General features: G+C 40.4%; 3 protein-coding genes and 1 long non-coding RNA gene across 7 annotated transcripts; 3 read left to right on the forward strand and 1 right to left on the reverse strand.

Annotated features, from left to right (window-relative positions):
• Nucleotides 1-2,305: 2,305 nt before the first annotated feature.
• Nucleotides 2,306-5,084, forward strand: LOC124341344. 2 transcript variants are annotated; one of them, XM_046794415.1, is made up of 3 exons: nucleotides 2,306-2,390; nucleotides 4,226-4,472; nucleotides 4,538-5,084. In XM_046794415.1, exons 1-3 carry the CDS (start codon nucleotides 2,306-2,308, stop codon nucleotides 4,803-4,805), a joined length of 600 nt encoding a protein of 199 aa, XP_046650371.1. In that variant the 3' UTR covers nucleotides 4,806-5,084. The 2 variants fall into 2 exon arrangements, with proteins under 2 accessions (XP_046650371.1, XP_046650372.1); XM_046794416.1 differs by having other exon boundaries at nucleotides 2,384-2,613.
• LOC124341460 lies at nucleotides 5,036-6,249 on the reverse strand. Of its 2 annotated transcripts, none has more exons than XR_006918257.1 (5): nucleotides 6,031-6,249; nucleotides 5,885-5,977; nucleotides 5,709-5,799; nucleotides 5,431-5,627; nucleotides 5,036-5,370 (listed from the first exon to the last, which is right to left on the reverse strand). It is a non-coding gene; the product is annotated as an uncharacterized LOC124341460 (long non-coding RNA). The 2 variants fall into 2 exon arrangements; XR_006918256.1 differs by having other exon boundaries at nucleotides 5,885-5,959; nucleotides 6,031-6,248.
• Nucleotides 6,250-6,749: 500 nt separating this feature from the next.
• On the forward strand, nucleotides 6,750-11,438 carry LOC124340837 (cohesin subunit SA-1-like). Of its 2 annotated transcripts, none has more exons than XM_046793563.1 (13): nucleotides 6,750-7,016; nucleotides 7,090-7,263; nucleotides 7,338-7,542; nucleotides 7,613-8,061; nucleotides 8,122-8,424; nucleotides 8,482-8,700; nucleotides 8,788-8,970; nucleotides 9,038-9,244; nucleotides 9,320-9,469; nucleotides 9,526-9,714; nucleotides 9,774-10,232; nucleotides 10,295-10,643; nucleotides 11,149-11,438. In XM_046793563.1, the coding sequence occupies exons 1-13, from the start codon at nucleotides 6,876-6,878 to the stop codon at nucleotides 11,214-11,216; spliced, it is 3,096 nt and encodes a 1,031-aa protein (XP_046649519.1). In that variant the 5' UTR covers nucleotides 6,750-6,875; the 3' UTR covers nucleotides 11,217-11,438. The 2 variants fall into 2 exon arrangements, with proteins under 2 accessions (XP_046649519.1, XP_046649520.1); XM_046793564.1 differs by having other exon boundaries at nucleotides 6,945-7,016; nucleotides 7,100-7,263.
• Nucleotides 11,439-16,342: 4,904 nt separating this feature from the next.
• LOC124341183 (arginine kinase-like) lies at nucleotides 16,343-19,227 on the forward strand. Its single transcript, XM_046794180.1, has 6 exons — nucleotides 16,343-16,443; nucleotides 17,130-17,328; nucleotides 17,426-17,604; nucleotides 17,670-17,909; nucleotides 17,977-18,309; nucleotides 18,384-19,227. The coding sequence occupies exons 2-6, from the start codon at nucleotides 17,160-17,162 to the stop codon at nucleotides 18,534-18,536; spliced, it is 1,074 nt and encodes a 357-aa protein (XP_046650136.1). The 5' UTR covers nucleotides 16,343-16,443; nucleotides 17,130-17,159; the 3' UTR covers nucleotides 18,537-19,227.
• Nucleotides 19,228-19,791: the final 564 nt, after the last annotated feature.

A 19,791-nucleotide genomic window follows, 5' to 3' on the forward strand; every position in this document is an offset into this window, starting at 1 on the left:
TGGGTTCAGTCGTTGGCTGGGAACCACGTTATACTTTTGATTATTGGTTCAAATCCCAGGAAAGGTATTTTTAAAATTATTTCGAAAAACGCCTTAGGGCTGTCCCGAATTTATAGCACAGTAAGGATACCCGTAAAATAAATTTGACGGTCATTTCCCTTTGGTTTTCATCATCTGTTGAAGAGTTCATCACATATTGTCGTATTCCGATGGCACAGTGGGTTCAGTCGTTGGATGGGAACCACGTTATGCTTTTAATTATTGGTTCAAATCCCAGGAAAGGTATTTTTAAAATTATTTCGAAAAACGCCTTAGGGCTGTCCCGAATTTATAGCACAGTAAGGATACCCGTAAAATAAATTTGACGGTCATTTCCCTTTGGTTTTCATCATCTGTTGAAGAGTTCATCACATATTGTCGTATTCCGATGGCACAGTGGGTTCAGTCGTTGGATGGGAACCACGTTATGCTTTTAATTATTGGTTCAAATCCCAGGAAAGGTATTTTTAAAATTATTTCGAAAAACGCCTTAGGGCTGTCCCGAATTTATAGCACAGTAAGGATACCCGTAAAATTAATTCGACGGCCACTTCTCATTGGTTTTTATCTTACATAAAAGAGTTCGAACAATATCGATAAGTTGTATTGGCACAATGGTTTAGTGGCTGGTTCTAACGCAAGCTTTAGTAATCGATTATGGGTTCGAATCCTGTTACCAGCATTTTTTGAATTATTTCGGATATCGCCCAAGGGGTGTCCCGAATTTATAACACAGGGGTTAGCTAAAAGCCATAGCCATAGCCAGTAGTGTACCCGTATGTAAAAATAATTCGACAGGCAACATAATCTCCCCGATGTAGAAGACTTTCGTTGTTCTCATGGCTCAACGGGTTAATTGCTGACATAGATGACATTTTCATTGAATGTCGTTTTCAGCCCCGTGTTCAAATTCAGAAGATAATTTCGATAGACTTCAGATTGAAATATTTTTTAAAAATAACCAAGGTAAGATTCGAACACAGAACCAAACCAAAAATTTCGTAAGAGACAGGCACTAAACCACTGTGTCAATACAACCGACTTTCGTCGGTTCGAACTCTTTTATGTAAGATAAAAACCAATGAGAAGTGGCCGTCGAATTAATTTTACGGGTATCCTTACTGTGCTATAAATTCGGGACAGCCCTAAGGCGTTTTTCGAAATAATTTTAAAAATACCTTTCCTGGGATTTGAACCAATAATCAAACGTATAACGTGGTTCCCAGCCAACGACTGAACCCACTGTGCCATCGGAATACGACAATATGTGATGAACTCTTCAACAGATGATGAAAACCAAAGGGAAATGACCGTCAAATTTATTTTACGGGTATCCTTACTGTGCTATAAATTCGGGACAGCCCTGAGGCGATATTCGAAATATTTTAAAAAATGCCTTTCCTGGGATTTGAAACATGAACAAAAAACGGTAACGGTTTCGTTATCCGTCACTCAATCCAACGTGCCATGAAACACTGTCGAAAATGATCTCTTGTGTAATACCGTTGACAATAGTCGTGCAATTCGGAATAAGAGGGATGCTGACAGTCAAATATGTTGATTAACGTTTATTCATATAAAGACACTTTTAGATGTGAAGGGAGTCGAACCCTAACCTGTTGTACGTGAGATTGATAGGTCAACATGCTATCCGTAAGACCAATCGTGTGTTTTGATTTCTGTTTTCATTACTGTCAAAAAGTGGTTGTTGCTACACAACCAACGGTAGATGGCGCTGGCGACTGTCCCGCATTTGGTTTCTTTGTCCCATACTTTTTATCGGTGTCCCGACTTAGGAAGGTGTTCGGCCTATACTAAAGCATGCGAAACGGCAATAGCCAAAAAGTGTCCCGAATTAGGAACAATACCCTACGAGACGCTTAATAATAATAACAACGATAAGGAAGTTACACACTTACAGAGTTACACTAAGCGTTATTCTAGATTGGCAACACACATATAATGACGTGGCACTCGGCATTCTTGTGTTATCGTGTAGCGAGCGTATGTGCATGTGCATTACTGAATTTCACAACTACTCTTCGTCAACGTTTTCTTTTTTGTTACCATAGTTATTAAATGTGGTTGTCAGGATTTAATCTTTCTACACAAAGAATGAAATGCAAAAAATAAAAAATAAGAAAACTATTAATACCGTTAAAGTTTTCGAGATATCACAATTTCGTACGACAAAATGAATTCACTAAGCTCAGCTTCCAACGTCACTTGTGGGCTTTCCACTCAGTTTTCGTTGAATTGAATTGTAATGGTATGGGAGTATCTTACTATCTTGTTGGTAACGTACCAACTAAAATATGCCAGGTCACTGTTTGGCGAAAGTAGTATCACTGGTAGTATCAATTTTCCTTTGGAATCGAGATAAAAATAGTCCTTACGCTTTCTTGTGCCCTAATTTTTACTCAAGTCAACATATTCCAAGCCTGAAAATCTAATTTGAATGGTCTCTTTTGTCCCTCCTCGTCACGGCAGTGCCCTATATGGAAATTACAAAGGAAAAATCGGGAAAAATAAACTTGTTCTCTTCAGTCTTCAACCAGAATAACAGGTTTAATGGTGAGAATCGCTACGCAGGTTTAAACAATACATCGGTCATTCTTGATTCCGTAGTAAATTATTCATGGTCTGATCCAAAAAAACTTCAAACACATTTGTTCAAAGATTTAACGCTTAACATTGCGCCATTCTTATCAAATAGCTCCTCAATACGATCCCTTTTAAAATCAGCCGAAGTGAAGCTGTTACATAAGGACTGTTAAATGAATTAAGAAGATTGTCAGGATCTCTCTTTCTAACAGTATATGATGACCAAAACAAGAAACTTTTAGCAAATCTAAATGCCTACAAGAAATATACAACAGTATCGTAGCTCAATAAATCCAACGAATCTTAACTGAAAATAAGTGAAACTGTTGGAATGACGGTATTGCCAAGCATACCTGATCGACATACGGTGGATCGCGTATCTCCCAAGCGACTATTACTTAACAAAGAAAATTTACAATTTTTGTTTAAAATTTCCATCGAATTTTGTTTTCTAGATTCTTTTCTTAATTTCTCTATGTCAGTGAACTGACGACGTCTATTTCCTGGTTCTTCTAATAGGCTATATATCCTCTATAAGGTATTTTACAGAAATAACTTACAATCGACAATTTCATAAAACAACTATTGTATCTCAAAATGACTGTCATGATTCACTCTTTCAAGTTAATGAGCTTTCAAAAATTATCTTTAACAAAGATATAATACCTTTCTTTGTCGAGAATTCCAACAGTCTCGTAGCTCATCCAACAAACCGAATAAATTTGTGGAGACGAAGAGAAATTGCATGCGAATGATGGTACAAACTTCGTACCTGACCGGCAATGTCTCGATACTCTCCCGAGACTGTTTTACTTTTTCTTCTAGTTTAAACGCCCTTTTGCACATCTTTTAGAATATTTTCAAATCCCTAACGAATTCCTAAAATATAATTTTTCATGCATACTTAATGGTTGATGTATGCCAAATGGCCGTTATCGCCAAACGTCTGATGTTTAGCTGGCATCTAGTGGCTCTGACGAAACAGCAGTCAGTTCACCTCAGTAAATTCAAATCTACGTATTTAAAAATAAAGAAAAACATGCCGGGTATATTTTTGAAGAATCAAAATACGAAATATTTCCTTCCAAAATTGTGGTCCTTTGACATTCATATAATTTAGAACCCAATTTCTCTAGATGCCCCTTCAATTGTAGCTTAAAATTTGAAATTTCAGGTGCTACTACACGCGTCACATGCCTTTTTGTTCACAAATTACACGAAGTATTGCAATTCCTTCGAGTGCCAATCAAAATTTAGCCTGCGGCGTTAGAGGCGCCAATTTTGAATGTCAGCTGAAAATTAGTTTTTTTTTGCAAAATTATGGGGTGTGAATAAAAACCCAGATTTCAATGCATCTTTTAATCTTTTTCGTTAAAATTTTTGTAAAATGATTTCTCAACCCTCGCCACGGCTTCATCCTCAGCACTATATAAACTTCATGAAATAATATCAACACAGTAGACGCTATCTTAGATCATCAAACAGCAGAAGCCTGGATTGTGTAGTCATCTTTTTAAGCGAAGAATAACGTCAATTCGGTATGAATAACATCTTGATTTTGTTATTTCCGTATGCATTGCAGTAATTCAAGGAAATGGCCAATACCAGCCGTACACATATGACGGTTTGTATCAATATCCAAATTACGCAATTGCTGACACGCAATCGCCCATGAAGTTAGTTCCGGAGAATCGATTCTTCTGGACCTGGACCTCGACCACAACATCGACCACAACTTGTACCGTTTTGGCTAATGCGCCCTGTCGCCTCAAAAGATTTCTCATCGACAATTCAGAAGACAACATCCTCGAGCCTTCTACAGTAGAAAAGTAAGTCGACAGACACCATATCGATCGTAGAAAAATAATTTTATATAGTCTTATATATTCTTCAGCAGAGTAGAAGCCACTCAGATTGCCCAGATTGCTTCCAGGAAATCACGTGAAACTTACTCTGAGACGGCACCTGATTTCCAGTCGTACGAACTCCAGTCCACGTTCAGCAATCCTTACTTCTCTTCGAATTACATTCCGTACTTTCGCCAGCCGATCCTTATCGCCAATCCCCGTTTTTTCCTCCGCATCTCGACTTCTACCGTCTTTGAGGTTGTCACTCTCAGGCCGGCATGTATTCCACCAAGCGGATTTGATCGTTGTTACTAAAGGATTTTGTTAATTCTGCTTGTCCCCAATCGATTTCAAACCGCACATTCTTATTATTTACTCGTTAGTGAAGAATAACATAAAGGTGATGGTTTATTTAATTTAATGGATATAATTTTTAGACTATCGAGATTACGTAGAAATAAACACTTGTGCAACTGCAACTTTATTCAATCGTCTAATGTCTCTCTTGTCACAACACGACAATGTTTAATATTACCGTGTTTAAACTCGAGTACACGTCGTGTATTGCAAGCATCAAAAAAGGGGGGGGGGGCTATACTCCTAACACGTGCAAATACAATCGCCATTTTTTCTTAAGAACTCGAACAAATAAGTAGATGTAAAAATTGAACCAAATCACGAAACACGAATGAGATGTGTGTTGGGCAGTCTCGTTTTGCCATGTAGAGTTAGCACAGCAGCATGACTGGCAGCACTAGATTTGAAAACTCGCTGTTTGACGAACTCGCCGGCAACTTTAGCAAGGGCTCGATGTTTAGAATAAACTTGCATGTAGACCGCATCGCAATCTTTGTCTAATTTTCACCGAGACGATACGATCCTGTACATAGAATTTAAATTATTGTTGGTTGGGTAAGCAAAATTAGGTAAAATTATTCACCTTAAATACAGCGGTTTGCAGACCTTGAAGACTTCTTAACCGAACATAAGCAACTTTCTCATTCAAACTCCACCCAATATACTTCAGGTGAGAATCATCCAGAAAAGTTTGGGGGAACCGTTCCAAATGCCAATATCCTCCATACAAATGGCTCGAATTACGGGAACGATGTTTCGATAACGGTGGACAAACAACGACTTAAAAAGACGAGTAGAAAGTGAAATTACATGATCCTATCCATCAGGTACTAATCATAAATGATGGAATTTTGGCATTACTTCACAAGTGTTTGGACAAAGTCACAGAAGTTGTGCTTCAACATTTCTTCCATTGTAAAACAAACATGATCATTAGGTATTCACCACTCTCCTAAAGGGTTTATTAGTTGAAATGAAATCAACAGTTAAATCAATGGATGATAATCAAATTGAAATTTATAATGGATAATTCTCACCTGAAGTACATTAGGTGGAATTTGAATGAAAAAAATGCTGATGTTCATCCAAGATGTCTTCAAGCTCTGCAACCTCTAAATGATTCAAAAGAACTTTTTGACCAGCAATTTTAAGGTGAATAACCTGACTAATTAAAAAATTTTACCTCTTCGCATCTAGCCCTTGCTAAAGTTGCCGGCGAGTTCGTCAAAGAACGAGTTTTCAAATCAGTGCTGCCAGTCATGCTGCTCTGCGAACCTACTTGGCAAAACGAGATTGCCAAATACACATCTCATTCGTGTTTCGTGTTTGGTTCATTTTTTTACATCTACTTAGACTAGTTCGAATTCTTAAGAAAAAATGGCGATTGTAGCCTGCTGTCACTTTCGAAATCGCAAAGATGTGCAGGGTTGCCTCAAAAGACCCGAAAATCCGTTTTTTTTTTTAACTTGCAATAAAAATAAAACTTGCAATATTTTCTTAAAAAAACCGCAAAAACTTGCAAAATTTTATTGGAAAACTTGCAAAAATCCGAAGAAATTTCGGTTTCGCGCTTTTGGGGTGATTTCTGATTTGAATTTTTCTTGTTTACAGCAGCTAAAAAAAATTTCCCGCCAAAAATTCGAAACGAGATCCGACCCACCAGGCACCAGTCTTTGTGGGCCTCGCCTCTGGTCGGCCTTTTAAAAAAATAGAGATAAGGTAGGGAAACATCAATGATCAATACGATTAACAATAAATATCGTAAAATACAAATGTCCCCCCAAAAATAAAAAACCCACCAAGAATCCGAAAAACCTGCAAGTGTCCTTGCATTGCAACAAGCATCTCGAAAATCGGATAAATCCGACACATGGCAGCACTGCAGCATGGGCATGATTCAGCTTTCGCTGTTTCAGGCACAGACGACGCCGTTTATTTCTTTGACACGCGAATGACGCGAGGTTAACTTTAGGGCTCCTCAACTTTTTCAAAAATTACTGGCAGCTTCTGCAACTTTTCTGCAAGACAATGTCCAGCTCTAAAAAGTCTCCTTTACCCACTCCAAGCCCTGCCCCTCGAAGGAAAATTGCCGCTGTGAAGAAACCTCTTACTGTTGAAGACGAAAACACTTTATTCTGTATTATTAGAAATGGCAAAAGTTCTGTTCAGGTATTGAACCAATAAACTCCTCAATTAGAATAGTGTTTCTAAAAATTAATATTTATTCAATTACTGATTGCAGAAAACTGTAGATGAATGGATTGAACAGTACAAAGCTGATCGTGACTCAGGATTGCGTGCCATAATGCAGTTCTTTATTAGTGCTTCTGGATGTAAAGGGAAAATAACCTCTCAAATGCAAAGTAGCATGGAATATGCTGCTATAATCCATCATATGACTGAAGAGTTTGAGGAAGTAAAATACTCTTTCCATTTGATTTCATCCATTATTTAACTGTTGATTTCATTTTGACTAATTAAATCCTTTAGGAAAGTGATGAGTACCCGATAATCATGTCTGGTCCACAATGGAAAAAATTTCGAAGCAACTTCTGTGACTTCGTTGAGACACTTGTGAAGCAATGCCAATATTCCATCATTTATGATCAGTACCTCATGGATAATGTAATTTCGCTACTTACTAGTCTTTCTGATTCACAAGTAAGAGCGTTTCGTCATACTGCTACACTAGCTGGTAAACTTTATTTTATATAAATAGGTTGTTTTTGTTTCATCTTCACTTAATGTCAAAATATTTGTTTCAGCTATGAAATTCATGACGGCGTTGGTTGAAGTGGCTTTGACTGTATCGATTCATCTTGATAACACGTCTCGTCAGTATGAAGCAGAGCGGCAGAAAACTAGTGATGGACGAGCCAGTGATCGTCTCGAAGCGTTGCTTGCCAAACACCAAGAACTTGAAAAAAACATGGATGAAATTAAAGAAATGTTGACTTACACCTTCAAGTCGATTTTTGTCCATCGTTACCGAGATACTGTTACCGATATTCGAGCCATTTGTATGGCGGAAATTGGCATTTGGATGAGGCGGTTCCCCCAAAATTTCCTCGATGACTCCTACCTCAAGTATGTAGGGTGGACTTTGAATGACAAAGTTGGCGATGTTCGTTTAAAATGTCTTCAAGCCCTCGAACCTCTTTATGCTTCAGAACAACTCAAGGGAAAATTGGAACTTTTCACCAGTAAATTTAAGGTGATTATTTTTACCTAATTTTGCTTAACCAACCAACAATACTTTGAATTTTATGTATAGGATCGTGTCGTTTCGATGACACTAGACATAGATTGCGATGTCGCAGTTCAAGCTGTTCGTTCTGTCATCACTATTCACAAATACCATCGAGAAGTATTGTCAGATAAAGATTGCCAGGCTCTGTACATGTTGGTCTTCTCTTCCCGTCGAGCCGTTGCGCAAGCTGCTGGTGAGTTTCTCAACGAGCGACTTTTAACACTCGATGAGACTAGTCCTCCGGCTCTACGTACTCACCGTGGCAAAACGAGACTGCCCAGTACACCTCTCATTCGTCATTTGGTTGATTTTTTCTTTGAATCTGAGGTGAAATCACAATTAAGTTACAATTCAAATATTTTAATTAACAAACATACTTCGTAGATGCCTGAACACGGAGCATATTTGGTCGACTCCCTCATTGATTCAAATGAAATGATGAAAGATTGGGAGTGCATGACGGATTTGTTAATGGAAGATCCCGGACCAGGCGAAGAGTCTTTAGATGATGAGCAAGAAACAAGTTTGATCGAACTGATGACATGTTGCATCAAACAAGCCGCGACTGGAGAGTCACCCGTTGGGCGCAAACCTGCAAGAAAGGTAACTGGCACATTATACTTTACACGCGCATCATGCAAACACAATAATACGTGTGTGAATCTTGATTTTTTTCTTTTTCTTTTTAAGGTTACCACCACGAAACAAATCCATCAAGTCCAAGAAGATCGTGTTCGACTAACTGAACATTTTATACAAACCCTTCCTCTGTTACTCGGGAAATTTATTGCGGATCCAGAAAAAGTTGCAAACCTTTTGTTGATCCCTCAATTCTTCAATTTGGAAATCTACACTACCTCACGTCAAGAAGAGGTTATTTTCTTTCATTAAGTGTATGAAATTGTACTCATTGGTTTCATGCTTAACTTCCTGTTTACAGAGCTTAGAATCTTTATTGCGTCTGATGAAAACTGTTGTCGAGAGACGCACCGAAACAAAAGTGCTTGAAAACTGTGCCAAAACATTGATAGTTCTTTGTAGTGAAGATCACGCCATCTACTCTCGATGTGACGTCATAAGAAGTACTTTATTCGATTATCTGGATAGAAGATTGCGTGATGTTCTTAAAGAACCTGTAACCGCTGGTGTAAGTTTGCGGACTTATTATTTTTTTCTCGTTTATAGAAATAAGCTTAAACATATATATATATTTTTTTTGCAGGACGAAGATCAGGTGTTTGCCCTGGTATCAAGTTTGGAAAAAGTTGCCATCTTCAGTTCGTGTCACAATCTTGGACCATGGAAATTGTGGGATCCTCTATTCAACGCTGTTCGAGAAGCTAACGACCCAAGCCGGTCTTTGCCACCTGAGGTAACATATTATTCACCTGTTTATTTTCACGCAATAATACATGCTCAATGTTTTAGGCCATAAAACACTGCATTTCAGCCTGCTATTCTGCCATTTTATGGGAACTTCTACAGCTGGAAAACGGATCTCGACGAGGAACGTCTGCCAGCCAACAACAAAAGCAACTGAGAGTTCATTTGGATGCCTACATTCCGTTGATGGCAGAGCTTGTCATCACTTCTAATTTTGCTCTCGTTAGAGATCAGGTTGGTCGTGTCAGTGTAGAAGTTTGTTACACCATCTGTAAATTTTTCAATTTTTGCAGGCCTACATGTCGGTGTGCGATTTGCTAATCGTTTTTTCCAACAAACTTAAAAGCAATCCTCTTTCAGGACCGCTGGTCTATGAGCCTGATCGTGACCTTCAACAAACTCTAAACAATTTCATTCAGAAATACGTGTTTGTTGAAGAGGAGGACGAAGAAATCGACGAAGAAACTAAAGTTGAAGAATTGCACAAACGCCGCGGCTACCTGTCTAACTTCTGCAAGCTGGTTGCTTACAACGTCTTGCCCATACAAACTGCGGCAGATGTTTTCCGACACTACGTGAAGTATGACGATTACGGTGACATCATTAAGATGACGTTGGGAAGAGCCCGAGAAATCAACAAAGTTAGCTGTGCCAGGACTATGGTTCTTAGTCTCTCCATGGTTTTTCGTGATTTCAGTAGAGCTGCCGGAAGTCGTATTGATCGACAATCAGAAGAGTTTTTGAGCGTCAAGGTAATTTACCCATCTCAGAGAGTAAACTATCGTCAATGTTTAACAAATGATTTTCTACGTAGGAATTGGCCAAAAGATTTGTGCTTTCTTTTGGACTGGACGCGGTAAAAAATCGCGAAGCCATCACCGCCCTCCATAGAGATGCCATTATTTTTGCCATCAACCCACTCAAGAATCCCAATGATCCAACTGGCCCTCCTCCTAATTTGGCTTTTCTAGAAATCGCCGCCGAGTTTACAAAAAAACTGCTGGAACAAGACAAAAAAACGGTTCTACAGTTTCTGGACCGAGTGCTGACAATGGGAAGGCCTTCATCTCGCGGCGAAGAATGGCAACCTCTCATCTTGTACCGCAATTCTTTGGCTCCGCAGACGGCTCGGCGTGCCTACGGAAGGCCTCGACGCGATGCAGGTATGATTAGAATCTTTTTTAAACGAAATACGATTAGAAGTTTGCGCGTAATTTTAAAAGGAAAGGGGCTTTAGAAAACCCCTTTGTTTGGTTTACAACCTTTTTTTTTGGTCTACCTAATTTTTGGATGTAACGGTAAAAAATCAAGTGTGAAATGCACCCAAACTTTTGCCTTCGTTCAATCTTGCACGACTTATCGGTTCGTCGTGTCTGTAATTGTCGATTGAATTGGCGTTATCTGACAAAATTACTTATGTTCACCGTACTATTCTTATACTTGCGTTATTCCATTCTGAAGTTCAATTTTGGCGTCAATGTGGGAAAACTCCTTATATCACTTGATTGCCATCACTGTAAACCGAATAGTGGCACCTAGTTTTTTTTTAATATAGTGGGAATTCGGTATCAAATATGACGGATCTATTTGTTTCGTTGTTGACCGTTATCAACCGCGTGCAATTCAATGAGCGCCTCGATATTGACGCGAGTTCAATTTTATTTGTAGGCGGGGACGACGGTGAAATCGCTGATGATAACGACGATGCCGGATCAGATCAAGAAATGGCTGGATAATACGTATTTCCTTTGGTTTTCTTTTGCATAATAATGTTTACACTTCATTGATTTTACAGTTATTATCTCTCGTTATTCGGAAAAATTAATGTTGCCGTTTCGTCAAGACGTTCTCCGACTTGATTGTGTTTCCCTTTTGTCGGCAAGTCTTTTATCAGTTCTATGATTGCTTTTGTTTCCCCCGCTTTTGTCTTCTTTTAAATAACATAGAAAAGTAACAACAATAATAAAAAACAAAGAAATCGTGCTTTCGTTCCGACTTGCTACAATCATCACAATAAAGGTTGCGATATTTCCTTAAACTCGAGTAGTTTGAGATTAATAGCTAAAAATTTTGAGATCGAAAAATGAGTTCCCTGCTTCCATTCTGCTATCCCCCAAAGTGATTTATCAAATATTAAGTAGGCTCGAACCGTACAGCAAATTTTATGTCTTCTCTTAAAATAGGCCGCAACAGCAACATCCTAAAACACAATATATGTGTCAGCCTTAGCTTGACCGATTTATTTCCTACCATTAGGCAACCAATGATTTAGCTGATCTGTCAAAAAAATTCTTTCTTCAACTTAATTTGATCGTTTTTCTGCGACCAACGTGTACTCGAGTACACGTCGTGTATTGTAAGCATCAAAAGGGGGGCTGTAAAGTACTTTACATATACATAGTGAAGGGAAGAGTACTCGGTCACTTCGTCCGTGCTTGAAATTCAGAATTTCTGTCGAAAAGCAAAAGTGTAAATTTGAACTCCTAACTTTGTGTTCAAATTTTAGGAAATGTGTAAATTATTGATTACAATCCACCAAGCCGCATAGGATCGATTTTTTGAAAACGGGAACGAGACGAAGTCTGATCCTAGGGAAGCATAATCAGAGGTTGGTTTCTCATGCAAAAATCCAGTATATACTACACCAAAAGCAATGTAATAAAAACCTTTAAAGGAATAGCGAACCCTGTACTGTGCTAAAATAATGATCCACTCGGAAAATCAATTCAAAATCTTTTTGTAAAAATTCAATTTTTGCTTCTGACAGGAGCCGCAATGAATAATCGGATTTGATATTAAAAAACGTAAAATTACAATTTATAATAAGGAAGAGGAGGAGAGGTGTTTGAAATTCGACTGCGTATATTATGGGGACCCGCGTTGACGATCTAATTAATTTGGTAGCGTCGGAAAGTGACACTGAAACAGCGCGTCGGCTGGTTATATTACGTAAAAGGACGTGATCAATACATTTTCTCCAGTTTATACGCTCGTTCAGATTCCATGTCGTTCGGCTAGTAGGCAGGAGGTGGATCACTCACGCTACGTTGCGTGGCGATCAAGTTAACCCGAATGGCCAGCAGATGGCAAACATCCAATCGATGGAGATTACTCAAGTGCCATCGTTACGCAATTGTTGTTTAAAAAAAAAAAAAAAAAATGTAGAAAATATTGACCGTTGCTTCGAACATGTCCTGCCTAACTTTCCCCAGCTCAATCTAAGTGTACCATCACTGAATGTTCGATTTCCCATATTAAAATGCTCGACTGTCGATAGCAAAATATAATGGCCTCGTCTAGAAAACAAGACACGTCTCTCAGTTATTCGAAAGTTTGTTTAAGGGGTTTGAACTAATAGATCTCGACACAACGAATCGTTTGAACAATCAGCTGTAATGGTATCATCAGTAGTGGCTTGTTAAAGCCGTCATTGTTGCCATGTAAATTGGGTAAAAATAAAGTACGTACAAGATGGATGGGCTACTGAGCGATGCGACTGTGCAGTTTTTGTTGCCCTACACATTGTGTGCGAGCGAATAAAAGAAGAGAAAAACAAAAAAAGAAAGATAAAGCCTAAAAAATCCACCAAAAGACCTGGGAGCCCCAGCTGTACAACCGACACCATAAGACCGGCTGCTGACTGGACAAAAGGCTATGTTGCTCCGCTCCAACTGACTTTGGGGGAACCGTGTAGTATATTCCAGTCCCGTCCGCTGGATCTTTTGTGGAGCCAGTAAAAACACACACGCACTGGTTTTGTCTATTAATAGATAAAAACTTACTGCCGAGTCCGACCACATCTCTACGCTGATGCTGGCCAAGAAGAAGAAGAGGCAGATAAACTTGAAGCCTGGACGTGTGTAAACACAAATGATGATTATAGGTTGGTCGATTTTTTTCTCTTTTTGTCTTGTTTTCTTTATAATGAGCGTTAAGCGTGTTGCATACAAATCAATAGAAGGCATCGAAGCATGGCTAAGTAGATTCGGCTGAGGGATTTCGCCAGTTAAAAATGACGACTCAACTATACGGTGCTGGCTAAATAGCTGTAAGGCGTGGGTACGCGCGTGTATTATATATGTGCTCTTTGGCAAAGGATCGATATTTGAGCCATCACGCCGCCGCCACCACTACCACCGCTGCTGCACTGGCGGCAGTCAACGAGATACTTACGGATGGCGTGCATCGCGCTCGTCCACCGTCGGGATCAATACTGGAACTGGGCTCTATTCTACCCCTCTCTTTCGCTGACTTTATAGTTCCACTTCCAATCGTCGACTATTTTTCATACATAACAACATTCTTCCGGCAGCCAGGGAATTGTTGACCTTTTTAGTAACAGTATTATTATATTGAAATGTTGTTTATATGCAGACGATTGGTTTTATTTTGTCCGATAATGAAAAATAAAAAACAACGAACGTTAAAAGTCCAGGGGCGTTATTCGTTATGGCATCTGGGTGATTTAGAATGTCTCTATTTATAAGCCCACAAGTCTTAGGTAAGACGGTGGAATACCTAAAAATGAAAAATAACGAAAATTCAGGAAAACCCAAACAAAAAATCAAGATTGAACACACCGCGTCACTTTAGTAACATAAGGGTCTTTCGAGTATTTTTAAGAAGAAGATGCGACGACAGTAGCAGCAATGTTTCAAACATTTTTTCCCCTTCTGTTTCTAGAGGGATTTCTCGTTGTTGTTTGTATGTATCTCGTCAGGAACATTTTTCCTTTTCCTGGTCCTTAAAGGTATTTATATCACACACGCCCGATGTACTGCTGAGCCCTATCGTGTGTATAAGCTACAGCAGGAGTAGTGATGGTGGCACGCGCGTGACTTTGAAAATAAAAGAGGCCCCCTCATCCGCTCCTTTTTTTTTCTAGCTCTGGACTATCCAGCAGCTAGCCCAGAGCAGTGTATCAAGTCGCATATATATACTGGGGAAAGAAGGGGGCCCCCCTTTCACGACAAACATCTTCTCCGTTCTGTGTGTGTGTTTGTAGCCTCCTCTGTATATATGCTGAGCTGAGAGGATTCAAGTTCAAAAAATAGCCTTGCAGCTCGCCAGAACCGCTCTCTCATGAATGTCTACAATTTCCTCCTTATAGTAGTAGTGTACACCCCCGTTCTGGGTAGCGACCAACCTGCTCTCTCTGTCAAGATGTCCAGGGCTCATCCAGTTTGGCACTCGCCATAGACCCTCTTCTTCTTTTCAATATTCTCTGCTGCTTATAGTATAGATAGCGGAGAAACATGTCAATCGATTCGGGAAGTATAGACGGGTTGATCAATCCTTCCATTTTTTGTTGAGCGTCTGGAAGATATAACATATCCTGCAGGAATGGACTCAGACGATGTATCGATTATCTCTACCGCCTTCCCCAAAGTGCAGACAAAGAGGTGGGCGAAACGCTACACACACACACAGCATAAGAAAAAAGTAAAAAAAAAAACACACATGTGCAAACCAGCGTGACTGGGAAATCCAGGGAATCGAAAAAAATCGGATGAGAGGTCGTTGGGAAACGGAAGCCCACTCTCTATCGTTTTGCAAATAGGACCGTGTACAAGAGGAAGCCAACGACGTATAGTTCTGATCCTTTTTAGCGTGTGTCGTCCCAATGGCCGCTGCCTCCGGATGGTACACACATATAGACTATACCGTACTAAGTACAACCATAAAGGAGCAATCGAAAGTTCTTATAGCTACTATACATCAGAGATTCACAGATGAAGCCACACCAACAATATATGAGTGTCTGTATAATTCTTCTTCACCTTTTCACACATACTACTCATCATCGCTCGCTAATTTACAAGAGTTCAAACAAGAAAGAATGTACGAAAAGTTCTTGTCCATTTTCTGCAGGGTTCTCTAGCTATGTCGTCGACGTGCTAGATGTGTCTACAGACACGACATTATTGATTATTTTCTCCTACGACACAGAGAAATGCCGTGTATATGCCCAGAAATATGGGGAAACTTATTACGAGAAATGCAGGCAGAGCTTTTGTTTCGAATAATGTTTAGATATATGGGTATACGTGGATTGAATTGATCAAACACGAGAGATAATTGCCGGGCTGCGTGCCAATGAGCCGATATTTCAAAATCGGACGAGCTCACCTGATCGCTATACAGACGGAGACAACATGGCGCTGCCCAATAATTGTATACACACACACATCCGCGTGATTGTAATTGTGAAGATTATAATTTGTTGTTTCTTCTGTTTCGGAGCCAAACGACAGTCTCTCAGGGTATTGTTGTCACGCTATTTTGCCAAGAACCTCGCTTCATGTATGTGTGCCCAGAGAGCCCGGCTAAAATTGGATCACCGGGAAAAACTTATAATATTCTTTTTTTGGTTTTCTTTTCATTTTCCCCTCGGCTCGGCTCGCCATGTCATGGCAGAGTCCCCCCCTACTATAACTAAATGACAAATAACTGCGAGGCCACCCCCTCCAGCATATTTGGATTTGGTCAGCTCGTCGTATATTTAATCTGATTCTCGAAATAAATGGATGAGATTAATTCTCAATCAAGGAATTTCGCCCTTTCGACTGTTGCCAGAAAAACGCACGTCGTAATATACGGGATCACGAGCAAAATTGATTCGGACCGCAGTTTCCATCATCCATCGGTTGCTGCAGACTGCGTCGTTGCCGTCATTCTAAAAATCAATTTTTATTCTTTTCTTTTCTTTCTTATTTCCTTTCTTCTAGATTTTTGCTTGTTTGCCTTTCTTTTCGCTCTGCTGGCGAATGCCGCTCCTTCCAATATCTGGCACAGGATTGGTTCCCCAACGTCTGTGACGTCAGCAACGCCCGGGAGAGGAGCGCGAAATGGCGCTGTTGTCGGAAGGATCCCCCCCATCCCTCTCCGACCGAGTCGACTTGCTTTTAACCGACTCGGATCCTCTTCACTCTGTGTCGGTGATCACTACTGTTCGCTCCGCAGGCAAGTCTCTCCTCTCTCTACTACAACTCACATTTTCAATCCTATTTTAGTTTAGTTCTTTTTTTGGGGGGGGGGGTTAGTCTTCAATTGGCTTATTGAGTTTTTGGGGAATTTGATCTTTTGAATTTGACACTTGAAAGGATTGCTGGTTCGACAATGCATTCCTTTGGCAGATCTAGTGCTGATTGGTTCATGTGATTTGGTATAGGAAACATGGTGACTACTGTTTGAATTTTGAAACCGACCCAACGTTTGAATGTCGTTATTCGAGTTGTTTGATGCGGAAGTGAGGCAGTTAATATGGTAGAGTATAGTCGATATTAAGTGTGAAAAGGGATCCATGTCGAGGATGTTGCGTCAGTATATTTCGATTCGTGCGTATAGATTTACGGTTGATTGAATTAAAAACAGGGGTGGGTGTCATGTTCATTTTGCCAAGTGAGGCTCGGCGCCTTTTTCCGCCCACCGTGGCGCTTTTCTTTTGTGTTTTGTCGTTGATAGAATTTTGCCCGCAGGTGGGTTGTCATTCGGGGCACGTAGACCTTTCTCCGACGACACCCCCTGGAGAAAAAGATTTCTGTTTAAATACGGAAAATTCCGGCGAGATGAGTGGAATGCGAATGGTTGAAAAAATTAAGACGACAGTTGTCGAATGAGTAATTGATTTTTTTGGAATTGAATTGCAGATTCCTCTTCGAGTTCCTCCTTGTATCAAAATGGTTGACGCTGCCGTATCCGAGAAATTGGAAGCTGGATTCCAGAAGCTCCAGGAAGCCACCAACTGCAAGTCTCTGTTGAAGAAGCACCTCACCCGTGAGATCTTTGACAAGATCAAGGACCTGAAGACATCCTTCGGATCCACTCTTCTGGATGTCATCCAGTCTGGTAAGTTTTCATTTAAACCTAAGTCATTCAACGGAACACCTGACCATTAGACTTTAGTAACATAAACTTTAATGCTAAAATGTAAATTTGAATGAAGGTGTTGAGAACTTGGACTCTGGATTCGGTGTCTACGCCCCGGATGCTGAGGCCTACAGCGTCTTCAATGACCTGTTCGAACCCATGATCTGCGACTACCACACCGGATTCAAGCCCGGAGATGCCCACCCACCCAGGGACTTTGGTGATCTCGAGACTTTCGGCAACTTGGACCCCGAGGTAAATTGAATTGTTCATTTATTTTAGTTGAAATGTGATTTGTTTAAAATTGAAACGGAATTTAGGGCGCTTTCATCGTCTCCACCCGCGTCCGTTGCGGTCGCTCCTTGGCCGGCTATGCTTTCAACCCCTGCCTGACTGAGGCCAACTACAAGGAGATGGAAGAGAAAGTCGTCGCCAGCTTGTCCAGCTTGGAAGGCGAACTCAAGGGAACTTATTTCCCCTTGACTGGCATGACCAAGGAGGTCCAGACCCAGCTCATCCAGGATCGTTTCCTCTTCAAGGAAGGAGATCGTTTCCTCCAGGTATATTCCAATAGTCCCATTTCATTCGGTTATTGGATTATGAATTTTTATTGAATTCTTATTTCAGGCTGCCAACGCTTGCCGCTACTGGCCCACTGGCCGTGGTATCTACCACAACGTCGACAAGACCTTCTTGGTCTGGTGCAATGAGGAAGATCACTTGCGTATCATCTCCATGCAGAAGGGTGGTGACTTGAAGGCCGTCTACGCCCGCTTGGTCAACGCCATCAATGAAATCGAGAAGAGGATCCCCTTCTCTCACCACGACAAATACGGTTTCTTGACCTTCTGCCCGACCAACTTGGGCACCACCATCCGCGCTTCCGTCCACATTGCGCTCCCCAAGTTGGCCGCCGATCTTGCCAAGCTCGAAGAGGCCGCCGGAAAGTTCAACCTCCAGGTACAACGACATTTCAAAGAGACCCTTATTCATCAGCCATTTTAATGAATAAAACTGTAATTAATTCAATGTAGGTCCGTGGTACTGCTGGTGAACACACCGAAGCCGAGGGTGGTGTCTACGACATCTCCAACAAACGCCGCATGGGTCTGACTGAATACCAGGCCGTCAAGGAGATGTACGACGGTCTCCAGGAGCTCATCCGCATGGAGAAGGAGGCTGCTTAAATAATAACTAAACTTTTTATGTCTCTACCAGCCCTTCTTAATGATAATATATAAACAATAATTACACCATTAGCCATGTTGTAAGACCTGCTTAAAAAGCGTGTTTGAACGAATCACTTATAGATGCGTCGGGGTTTCAGTTACGCCATCTATCATCTGAAAGCGCCGTCAATTTCAATTTTCTCTCTCCTTCTTCCTTAACTGTCTTCATATTTACGGTTGTTGTTGTTGTTGTTATTGGTACGTACACGATGTGATATGGTTTAGCGACTGTCGAAAGAGTTTTTGAAGGCCCAACTCATTGCATCTGACGAATTGTATCTCTCATATGTGCTCGTGGGCCAGTTAGCATTAGCGATGGGACGATTGGGAAGCCTCTGCATCTGAATATTTTGATCAGAATCGCTACTCGAAATTTCTGTCGCTTTGTTATAGTCTGTAGCGCTTAATTGTTTGATTGCCATCTACTCTAAATTGTAATCGATATCTCTTTGTGATATTTTTGTTACAATACCCCAGAGTGCGCTACAGGTCGCCCGACGTCGAGTGTGGATACATTTCGGAAGAGAAAGGAAGGCTCAAGAGATTTAAAAACATGGAGAAAGCCCGCGCATGAATATGTGATTTGATCAAAAACCGCAACAAAAAAAAATGAGATAAAATGAAAAAATACACAGAATACCATCCTGTCGTTATTCGAAAAATTGCCTTTTTTTTTCCTCCCAATTTCATACGCCATTTAACATGATTAGTTTCCAACCGCCGGATTCTCACCAATTGATCATAACGCGCGTTGACACGCCATGCGAAAGATATAGCTTTCACTTCGCTTTCGATCTCTTTATTTATATGCCACTTTCTGGGCGCGCGTGAACTAAACGGCAACTAGTCATCCACTTGAGATTTTTTTTTCCTTTATGCATTGTTAAAAATAAGCTCAGTTTATCCACATCAACGAAACCACGTGTGTATTTCTCTTAATATTTACGGTGACAGGCCTTTTTGTTGTTGGTACACACACGACGGGCCAACTTTCTCCAGTCGATCAAAACGGTATATTTTCCTTTTTTTGCCAACTCGCTTGAGACAGACAACAACTAATGTTGTTTTCTCAATTTATATATTATTATTTAAAAAGTCTTCTATTTTCATCAGGAACCACAAAATAGCGATTCGATTCGCCCATATTCACCTCAGTGGATATTGCGCATTTATTCTGGCTCGTTTCGCTCCTCTTAATCAATAAAGTTGCGTG

The sequence above is a fragment of the Daphnia pulicaria genome, chromosome 5 (genome assembly GCF_021234035.1).
Source record: "Daphnia pulicaria isolate SC F1-1A chromosome 5, SC_F0-13Bv2, whole genome shotgun sequence".
Lineage (NCBI taxonomy): Eukaryota > Metazoa > Arthropoda > Branchiopoda > Diplostraca > Daphniidae > Daphnia > Daphnia pulicaria.

Excerpts from the sequence above, each read along its gene's own strand:
- LOC124340837 (XM_046793563.1), top strand. The coding sequence starts at position 6,876 with ATGTCCAGCTCTAAAAAGTCTCCTTTACCCACTCCAAGCCCTGCCCCT. Across the intron at positions 8,425-8,481 it reads ATTTTTTCTTTGAATCTGAG|ATGCCTGAACACGGAGCATA; the intron begins GTGAAATCACAA and ends CATACTTCGTAG. Across the intron at positions 8,701-8,787 it reads GGCGCAAACCTGCAAGAAAG|GTTACCACCACGAAACAAAT; the intron begins GTAACTGGCACA and ends TTTCTTTTTAAG.
- LOC124341183 (XM_046794180.1), top strand. The coding sequence starts at position 17,160 with ATGGTTGACGCTGCCGTATCCGAGAAATTGGAAGCTGGATTCCAGAAG. Across the intron at positions 17,329-17,425 it reads TCTGGATGTCATCCAGTCTG|GTGTTGAGAACTTGGACTCT; the intron begins GTAAGTTTTCAT and ends ATTTGAATGAAG. Across the intron at positions 17,910-17,976 it reads AAGGAGATCGTTTCCTCCAG|GCTGCCAACGCTTGCCGCTA; the intron begins GTATATTCCAAT and ends TTCTTATTTCAG.
- LOC124341344 (XM_046794415.1), top strand. The coding sequence starts at position 2,306 with ATGGTATGGGAGTATCTTACTATCTTGTTGGTAACGTACCAACTAAAA. Across the intron at positions 2,391-4,225 it reads TGGCGAAAGTAGTATCACTG|TAATTCAAGGAAATGGCCAA; the intron begins GTAGTATCAATT and ends TATGCATTGCAG. Across the intron at positions 4,473-4,537 it reads GAGCCTTCTACAGTAGAAAA|CAGAGTAGAAGCCACTCAGA; the intron begins GTAAGTCGACAG and ends TATATTCTTCAG.